This window comes from Crocuta crocuta, unplaced genomic scaffold (assembly GCF_008692635.1).
Source record: "Crocuta crocuta isolate KB4526 unplaced genomic scaffold, BGI_CrCroc_1.0 scaffold229, whole genome shotgun sequence".
Taxonomy (NCBI): domain Eukaryota; kingdom Metazoa; phylum Chordata; class Mammalia; order Carnivora; family Hyaenidae; genus Crocuta; species Crocuta crocuta.
In genome coordinates, this window is record NW_027536464.1 from 4,985,579 (window position 1) to 4,995,030 (window position 9,452).

At 54.7% G+C, this 9,452-nt stretch overlaps 1 protein-coding gene across 1 annotated transcript in view; it reads left to right on the top strand.

Annotated features, from left to right (window-relative positions):
- Positions 1–2,146: 2,146 nt before the first annotated feature.
- Positions 2,147–9,452, top strand: part of LOC144218632 (striated muscle preferentially expressed protein kinase-like) — an 18,499-nt gene continuing 11,193 nt past the window's right edge. Inside the window, exon 1 of the mRNA XM_077748571.1 lies at positions 2,147–2,525. Coding sequence (XP_077604697.1) covers positions 2,147–2,525 — 379 coding nt within the window. The remainder of the gene's footprint in view (positions 2,526–9,452) is intronic.

Consider the following 9,452-nt stretch of genomic DNA (forward strand, 5'->3'; position numbering starts at 1 on the left):
CTGGGCTAGCTGTCAGCACAGAGCCCGACATGGGGCTCGAACTCATGAGCCGTGAGATTGTGAGCTGAGCTGAAGTAGGACGCTTAACCGACTGAGCCACCCAGGCAACTCCTCTAGTTCTTTGTTCTTGATGTTCCGTCTTGTTGTGAAGCCTCTTCCCACAGTTTTATCTTTTAGAATTACATTCCTGTTCAAGACTTCGTTATCAATGGCTTCCAGGGATCGGTGGAGGGGATGGGGTTGGCCACAAAGGGGATAATCAGGCAGATATTTAGGGCGATGTTCTGTATGGTCCCGAGGTAGAGGATGCACAATTCTGTGCATTTGTCAAAACCGAAAGAACTGAACAGCACAAAGAGTAAGCTTTAATGCATGCAAGCAACAAAGAAATTTCATTCCTCAAGGCTTTTAATCCCTGTGGACATAATTCAGTGCTTAAATTGTCTCTTCTGTACCCTCTGCATTCACATGCACAAGCACACTTTGACTTTGGTCTTTCCGAGTGAGGGTGGGGGGTGAGGTGACATTGAGGGTAACTTTCTCCATCTCAGAATGACTCAGGGCTCCTTGTCTGGCTCCTCTCTGCCCTCCCAGGCTTCATTCCTCGGGGCTCAAGTTCAGGCCTAGGTCTGTCACCTGAACTTTTGTTTCACTTTTTATTTTGAGATAACCATAGATTCACACGAGGTTATAAGAAACAATACGGACAGATACTTCACTTGGCATTCCCCAATGGTTCCATTTCGCATAACTACAGTACAATATCACAACCAGAAAATTGCCATCAGTCCACCCGCCTTCTTGAGATTTTACCAGTTTTCCATGCACTCGTGTGACTGTGTGTGCGCGCACGTGTGCGCGCAATTTTATCACATATGTAGATTCATGTGGCCCCCACCAGTCAGCATATGGAACTGTTCCATCGCAAAAATCTCACTTGAACTTACAAAAACGGTGATGCTGTATCTTGATGTTTGTCAAAGTGCAACCCTCAGATGCATCCGAGTCACCTGGGTCACTTGTTACATGTACAGATTCCTGGACCCTCCCAGCATCCCCTATGCACCTTTGTCTCTGGGGGTGGGGACTGAGAGTCCACTTTCAACAGGTGTCATACTTTGAGAACCACCCTGTAACTGGCTTCCAACCCTCCCATCACCTCCAATTCACCCTGAGCACCGTGGCTGCCAAGAGGGATCCTTCTAAAACACAGCTCTGACCACGTTATCCTGCTGAACACCCACAGCAGCGCCCCACCGCCATCAGGATCCAGACCTTAGCAAGCAAAGCTACCACCTCCATTCACCCCACCCCGCTGAAGTTCAAGGTCTCCACACTCCTCTGACTCTTAGAACAGGGCATCTCCTTTCATCATGCTCTGATTTAGGTCATGCTGTTCCCTCTGCCTGGAATGTCCTTCCACCCTTCCCTGCGTGGTGCAATGCTTATTCAACTGGGCATGTTTACAGAGGAAGACTTGGGGGTTGAGAGAGCTTCGGTACCACCCAGCAAGTTAGGACGGGACCAGCTGGGAGCCTGAGTCCACCCACTCCCTGCTGCTGGGCTTCCTGTCCGCCAGGCTGGCATGGAGGCTGGGGGAGGCCACTGGTCCTTCTTCCTGGCTGTCTACTCACCTCCAGTCGGGCCTGCTTCCCCATCTGCCTCTCAGACGTGTCATCCAGGACCTCCTCTCCCTCTCCCCCAGCTGGGAACCAGCAGCCTGAGGGGAGGGCAATGGGATGAGCCCAGGAGTAATCCGACTCCAGACTCCTGAGTGGGCTGGGGGCCGGCGCACCACGGGGGAGGGGACCTGGAACAAGTCCTCAGGGCCCCGTTTAAGCCGCTGTTGGAGATAGGGGCTCCAGGAGAGAGGGAAGGAGCAGTCGGGAGTCCAAGTCCCCTCCTCTGCTGCCCCCTCCCTCCACTGCTCCCTCGCAACCCGAGCCGGGGGGCCTAAAAATAGCCCCCGAGGCGCAACCGGCCGCCCGCCCTGGTGACCTTCTGGGTAACACAGGCCGAAGGCGGGCGGGCAGCAGGAAGGCAGGGCGCCGGCCCCCCAGGACTGCTCTCCCAGGGCACCATCCCCCCGCGTGCCCCCCGTGGCCGTCTGGTTCCAGCGTCACCCCCAGCCCAGTTCGCAGAGGCCATGCAGAAAGCCCGGGGCACGCGAGGCGGGGACGCAGGCATGAGGGCACCCCCCAGCCCCGGGGTGCCCCCGAAGCGAGCCAAGGTGGGGGCCGGCGGAGGGGCGGTGGCCGGGGCGCCAGTCTTCCTGCGGCCCCTGAAGGACGCGGCGGTGTTGGCGGGCAGCGACGTGCGGCTGCGGGTGGCGGTGAGCGGGACGCCCCAGCCCAGCCTCAGCTGGTTCCGGGACGGGCAGCCCCTGCCTCCGCCGGCCCTTGAACCTGGCTGCCTGTGGCTGCGGCGCTGCGGGGCGCAGGACGCCGGCGTGTACAGCTGCAGGGCCCAGAACGAGCGGGGCCAGGCCTCCTGTGAGGCTGTTCTCACGGTGCTGGAGGTCGGAGGTAATGGGGAGGCGGGGGTGCCTGGGAGGGTGGGGTGCTCAGAGCCGGACAAGGATTGCGGGGCCACGTGGGGAGGTCCCGGTTCACCCAGCCCTCTGCCCAGGTGCCCTCGCTTTTCTGCGCTGCACTGACCCAGAAGTGCCCATCAAGAGGAAAGTGTGTGTTGGGGGGGGAAAGGGGTGTCAGACTAGAGAGGCTTCCCCACAGGAAGGTCAGAGGTCAAGGGTCAGCATTTGGTAAGCAAAACCTGAGTCCCACTCAGGTCTCTCTGGGACTTCCATAGCCAAAGCCCTCCTAGTTTCCTGTAAAGAGAGTCCTCCTGGGGAAAGATCGTCTTCACCAGCTCAGATAACGTAGCCTTGGGACACCTTGCAGGGGTGCACATGTCTGAAAGAGGGGCAGGCTCCCCTGGTCCCACTGCAATGTTAAGGGATGGGTCAGAGCTCCTCACAGTCCATTCCTGGGGGAGGTTGGTGTGATGGGCACCAGACTAGTTAGAAGAAGCCAGTGAGGAGACAATTATGAACTGGGTGCAGAGCGTCTGGAAGCGAAGCTGGGTCTGGGGGATCCCCAGTGTGCAGGGAGGTAGAGAGCTCACAAGCAAGGGTGTGCATGTGCGTGGGTGTATGCGGGCTGTGGAGGGGTCTGGTGGTACAAGCAGTTGAGGGATGGGGGGTTGTGGAATTGCTATGGAAAAGCCAGTAGGCCATGTTTGCCTGAAGTTCAGAGGGCATGGAAAGGGGGTGCCCAGGCCTGTGCTAAGGCCCCTGCCCATGTGGGGATACAGTGCCAGGCTCGTGTGTGAAGGAACAAATGTCGATCTGAGGCAGAAGGGAGGGAACCGAGATTGGGCCCAGTACTCGGGGGTCCTGCTGGGGCTGGTGTGGGGGCCAGGCCAGGGCAGACTCTCCTTGGGTCAGTGTTTGGGTTTCCTTTTTAACTTTCTCAGCCCCTAAGCCAGCAGGTTCTTCTCCAGGCTGCAGACAGAACGAGAATTCTGGGGGAGTAGGCTGCGGCTGGGGAGATGGCAAAGAGCTTGGGGATCCCTGAGTGTGTCCCAGGCATCTTCTAGAGGGCATTCTCACTCCTGCTGCGTGCTGTCGTGTAGGGGTATATCCTTGGGCGAGCACGAGGAGCGGGCACAAGGAGGGAGGACCTCAGTAGCTAGATCGGAGTTACAGCGCGTCAGAAGTCGGAGCAGGGGCTCAGCCTCCCTCTCTCAGCATCCCCCTCCCTCCTGCGTGCCACACTGCTCACCCCCACAGTCTTCAACGACTGGTTCCTCGGACTTCCTGTGGCCAAGCCTGGGACAGAGAGGGTCAAGGCTGGCTTCTCTTGAGTAGCCTTGTACTTGGCCGGGTGCAGGAGTCACGGAAGAAGACCCATCCTGGCCATGCTCTGAGCTGGGGAGGGGTCGGAGTCCTTGGGGGTCTGGTCCCCTCGGGGCAAAGGTGACTGAAAACAGAACATAAATCGAAGGGCATGATAGATAGATTGGTGAAAATACAGCCCGGTGGGGGGGTGGGGGGGGGGAGATTTTAGGGAAGGGAAAGGAAGCACTGAGGAGTGCCATATTTGTTTAGAGTTGAAATGTCCCCAGAGAACAACAACAGCTCCAAACACCTCCTTCTGCAGGCCAGGACACTGTCGTCCAGAGTGGAGAAAGATCTGCCAGAAAACATATTGCTGGTTATGGCCACCCCAGAATTAAGAACCCATTCCTCCTGGTTTCCACTTTGGGGGCTTTTTACTATTCCAGGAGTTCTGGAAGTAGGAGAGAGAAAGAGAAAGGGAGGGCAGCTGTCCATTGTATGGAGAGTAGCCTAGGCCTTCTCTCTGAGAGGAGAGCCTCCTAGCCTGCTGTGGGCCCCCCCAAAGCGGGGACAATGACAGGGGCTAAAGCCCCCTTGCAAGATGTGTTTCCTCAGTCCCTCTATAAGCTGGGTAGCATGGGTGGCAGGCTGAATGGTGACGGGGCACATCTAGACAGAGGCCAGGAGGATGGTCTCCAGGCTGTGCTGGTAGAACAGCACGTTTGAGAGGTGTGGGGTAGTAAAGGACCCTAGGTGCCGTGGGGACGGGACTTGGGGCCTTTTGACAGTTATGTTAAAACAGGAAGAGGATTGGGCTGCAGCAAGTTATAAGTGATATTTGAGAACTTTTTCCTACGGGCAAAATCTTTACCCCAAGACCAGTCTCATTTATCTATCTATCTATCTATCTATCTATCTATCTATCTATCTATCTATCTATGAGAGAGGCAGAGAGAGAGAAGCTTAACTGGGCTCTATGCTCAGCACGGAGCCCCATGCAGGGCTCGGGCTTACAACCTGGGATCATCACCTGAGCCAAACTCAAGGACGCTCAACCGACTGAGCCACCCAGGCGCCCCTGCCCCAAGACCATTCTTATAATTATTTTCAATGGGTAATCATTCTTCGTAGTAATTTGTAATGTTATGAATAGCGACACACTACTGCATGGCAGGTGACACATTATCGTATCTATTGATATATAATTTAAGTCCCATAGCAACCCTGGGGGAGCTGGTGGAGAGAATTAAATGACATGTCACGTACAGATAGAAGGTGGCTGAGCTGAGTTGGAGAGGTGTCTGACTCGCTGCAAAGAACTAGGTGCTTAACGACTTCACCCCTTCCACGTGATTTGGAGGGCAGGGCTTTGCTTGGTGATGGTGGGGGACTGACTTCCTCTTCCTCCTACTGCCTGGCCCCTCCCCCCCGCCACCAGTCCCTGCAGTTACAGGTCCTGGGCAGGGGCAGCTGGGCCAGCAGCTCAGCATTGCTCAGACTTACTCATGGAAAACTTTTCTTGGTGGGGATCGACAGCAGAAGGACTTCAAGGTTCTCGAGGAAGCAAAGCCAGGACCTGGCTGCGGGAGAAGGAGGCAGTTTCCTGGCTGAGATTGCTATCTGGCTCGGAAAAACAGGCTCATACTAAGGCTCCTGGCACTCCTCCTGAGATGTTAGCTCAAGGATGGAGGGATATTGGCATGGCTTGGGGAGACCGGGGCCTTGAGAAGACAAGTGGGCTGCAGGCTGGAGAGTTTGGAGGATGGGACACAAGAGGGTGGGATTTGGGGTGTAGAAATGAGGAAGGAATAAGACTAGTGAAGATGGCAGACATACAGGCAACCTGTAGAATCCTTAGCATGTGGACAGCACCCTCTATCATTTCCTTATTTAATCTTCTAAACCCAGATTATTGTTGTGATGGTTACACATATAAAGAAAACTGGGGTTCCAATAGGGAATTGACCCCAGGTCATATGGCCAAATGAGGTGGCAGAGCCAGACCTGAAAGCCAGGTCATTGGGTTCAGGTCCATGTTGCCTGTCCTCAGGAAGAGGAGCAGGGGAAGACTAAGGCAAGTATCTATCATCATTAACCCATCCTTCTCCCAACCATAGCCCCAAAGCCAGCTTCTGGCCCAGTCTTCAAGATAGGTGGGCATTCTCTTTCATGACTGGGCTGCGGAACTATGTGCAAATCAAGTGGCCATGACAAGCACCACCCTCAAAGCTTAGGACATGTGTGGTTGGAGGTGGAGGCCTAAAGGGCAAGGGGTGAGGCAGAGAAGGCACAGCCGAGAGAAGGGGCCAGCTGACAGTGCTTACCCTGTGGCTGCATGTTGGACAGCGGGAGTCTGCAAGACTCTGATTTCGATCAGAAGGGCCGAAGGTCAACAGATAGGAGTGGACCATGCTGGGGACTTGAGGGCAGGGAGAGGAGAGGTTAGAGACAGGGAGAGAGGGCTCGTTCAGGCAAGAAAAAGGTGGGAATAGGGGCGCCTGGGTGGCTCAGTCGGTTAAGCATCTGACTTGGGCTCAGGTCATGATCTCGCATTACACGGGTTTGAGCCCCGCGTTGGTCTCTGTGCTGACAGCTCAGATCCTGGAGCCTGTTTCACATTCTGTGTCTCCCTCTCTCTCTGCCCCTCCCCAGCTCATGCTCTGTCTCTCTCTGTCTCAAAAATAAATAAGCGTTAAAAAAAAAAAAAAAAAGAGGCAGGAATACACCAGAACCTGTGTTGAGGAATATTCTGCAGTTCTCTTTTTCACCAGGAATTTGGAATGTCTGGATGAAAGGCCAGGAGGAAACTAGTATGGAGCTGGGAACGAGTGGGAAGAGTGTTGCCATCCGTTCATGCCCAGGCCTCATCAGGAAGGGGAGGAGGAACCAGAGTGGGGCAGCAGTGAGGAACCCTGGGATAAAAGAGAGACAGGAGCCGAGAAGCCCCAAAGTAGCCGAAGCCCATGCAGAAGAACTTTCCTGAAGCCATGGCAGGCTTTCTGGGAAGATCCTGAGTAGAACTTGAAATGGCCACTTCTCCAGCTATTTCTTAGAAAAGGGTCTGGGTGTGGACCGAGGAGGGAGGAAGGCTCGATGAATGAGCTTTTCCAGGAACGTTTACCATCGCTGTCCCCACCATCCCCAGCTGTGCCCTCCCCACTCATTGAATCTAGTGTCTGCTGTGGGCCAGGCACTGTTTTGGGTGCTTGGGCTACATGAGAGGAGGGGAAACCCCCAAGTGCCTATTCTAGAGATTACATCCTAGTGAGGGGAGATAGACAATATGCAATCAACACAATAAGTAAAAATGTTACAGTATGTCAGAAATGCAGAGCAGGGTAAGCAACAGGAGGGGAGGGAGAAATTGGACCTCCCAGGCAGGAAAGAGAAGAGACAAGGAGCAGAGGAGTGGGTGCATCTGGCTCTGCAGAGAGTCCATGTGAGAGATCAGGCATGGCGTGATGAGTTGGGCTTTCTCTGGAAGGGGACATGCAGTATGGAAGTTGGAAGTCTGGGTTTGGGGAAATGGCAAAGGGTGACACCTGTCCAGCCATGGAGGTAAAAGTGGGGCGATCTAGGGCCAGCAGAGGGTGGCCGCCCTGCAAGCGTGCCCCAGGCCAGCCCTGTGGGGGTGAGCGGTGCAGACCCAGGACAGGAACACAGAATCCCACAGGCCTGTCCTTGCCCAGCTGTCCCGTCACTCACGCCCGCTGCCCATTGGTTATTTTTGCTATGGAATGTGCCAGCCCCTCGGATTCTCCTGGGGAACAGGGGCTCAAGTTACCCCCTCTCCTCACTCATCTTCCCCATCTGTGAGTGGGTGTGTTTGGGGGTGGGCAGGGAAAGCGCCTGTGGGTGTCCGGGGTCCTCTGACTGGAACCAATATGGACGCACGTGTGTATGCTCTCAGGGCACATATCTGTGCGTGCAACATTTGCCTTTGGGGTTCTGGGAAGCAGGACCACCTGTGTGCACCCAGGAGGTACAAGACATGATTTTAAACTTGAAAAAAAAAAAGGTCCATAAACTCAAATAACTTCAGAAGCCCAGTAGAAATTGATAACAGAGAGGTATTGTTGTCAGGGGTTGAACTTGAAGGTCCGTGCCCCACCTAAAATACTGTGCAGGCTGAACAAAACTCATCAGTTGGCTCTGAATGTATTTTGGACCCCTGTTTTAAAGAAATAAAGTTAGGGGCGCCTGGGTGGCTCAGTCGGTTAAGCATCCGACTTCGGCTCAGGTCTTGATCTCGCAGTTTGTGGGTTTGGGCCCTGCATCGGGCTCTGTGCTGACAGCTCAGATCCTGGAGCCTGCTTCAGATTCTGTGTCTCCTTCTCTCTCTGCCCTTCCCTAGCTTGCTTTCTCTCTCTCTCTCTCTCTCTCTCAGAAATAAAAATAAACATTAAAAAAAAATAAAGTTAGGAGACATACTGACTCATTAGCGTGTGAGGCTTTATGGCATAGTGGCAACTCAGTCACAGTACTTAGGTTAGAATCCTGGCTCTTCTAATTGTTGGTTGTGTGACCCTGGGCAAATAACCTCTTTCTGCCTCAGTCTTGCCCTTCGTTGTAAAGACTAAATGTATTGATTCATATAAAAGTTCTTAGCACGGTGCTCAATACATACTAAGCATGCAGTAACTGTTAACGAAAATGACTTTGTAATCACAGCTCAGAAACCAGGAATGGCACTACTTGCGTATGCTGGGGTGGGGATTTGGATCTAGAGGACAGGAGTGACACAGAACCTGTATGGCTTTGGCCAAGTAACAGGACTTCTCTGAGCCTTAGTCACTTGTCAGTTAAACGGAGCCTGTTTAATGTCCATAGGGGGTTGTTGTCAATGAGGTAACATTTATAAAGTGCCTGGCACTTAGTAATTGCTTAAGAAACTTAGTTATAATGATTGTTGGGGATGGGGAGGGTTGAGTTTTGTGTAGGCAGAGTGTGCTTGGTTCTGAATGGGAGAAGGACAAAGAACGTCTGGTGAGTACACTCACCTGTGAATGGGAAGGTGGGTCCTATTTGTGAATAATAGTATCTCTGGGCACCTTAGCTGGTGTGTGTGTGTGTGTGTGTGTGTGTGTGTGCGCGCGCGTGTGTGTGTGCGCGCGCGCACACGCGTGCAAGGGGTAGGGACAGAGTACCTAGAACTCGAAGGCCCTCTCTGGCTCTGCTGAGGAGCCTGATGGTTTTGATAGTCTCGGTCCATGGCAGCATGGAGCCCCCACCCACCAGGGCTGTTGCCCCGTGTGTGACCTAGGCGCCCCCGCCCGGCGCTGTGGTCCTGCGGCGTGCTCCCGCGGTGACGAGTTCGGTACTGCCTGGCACGGGCGGAGTGTGCGCATGTTTGTGGAGTGAGCAAGTCGAGATGCGGCTGACCTTCCAGAGAGGCCCCGCGGGACGCGAGTGGGGGTGGCGTGGAGGCCGCGTCGGGCTGCCAATGAGAGGGTGGCCCGAGCTCTCATAGGGGCCACTGCACCCCATTCTGTGCCTCAGTTTCCCCATGTGCCCAGGGACTAGGAGGCAGGCGCGGGGTGGGGGTGGCAGGAGGCAGGTGAGCGCCGCCCCGGGGGAACTCAGGGGAGCAGGCCTGGGAAGGGGCTCCGGGTGG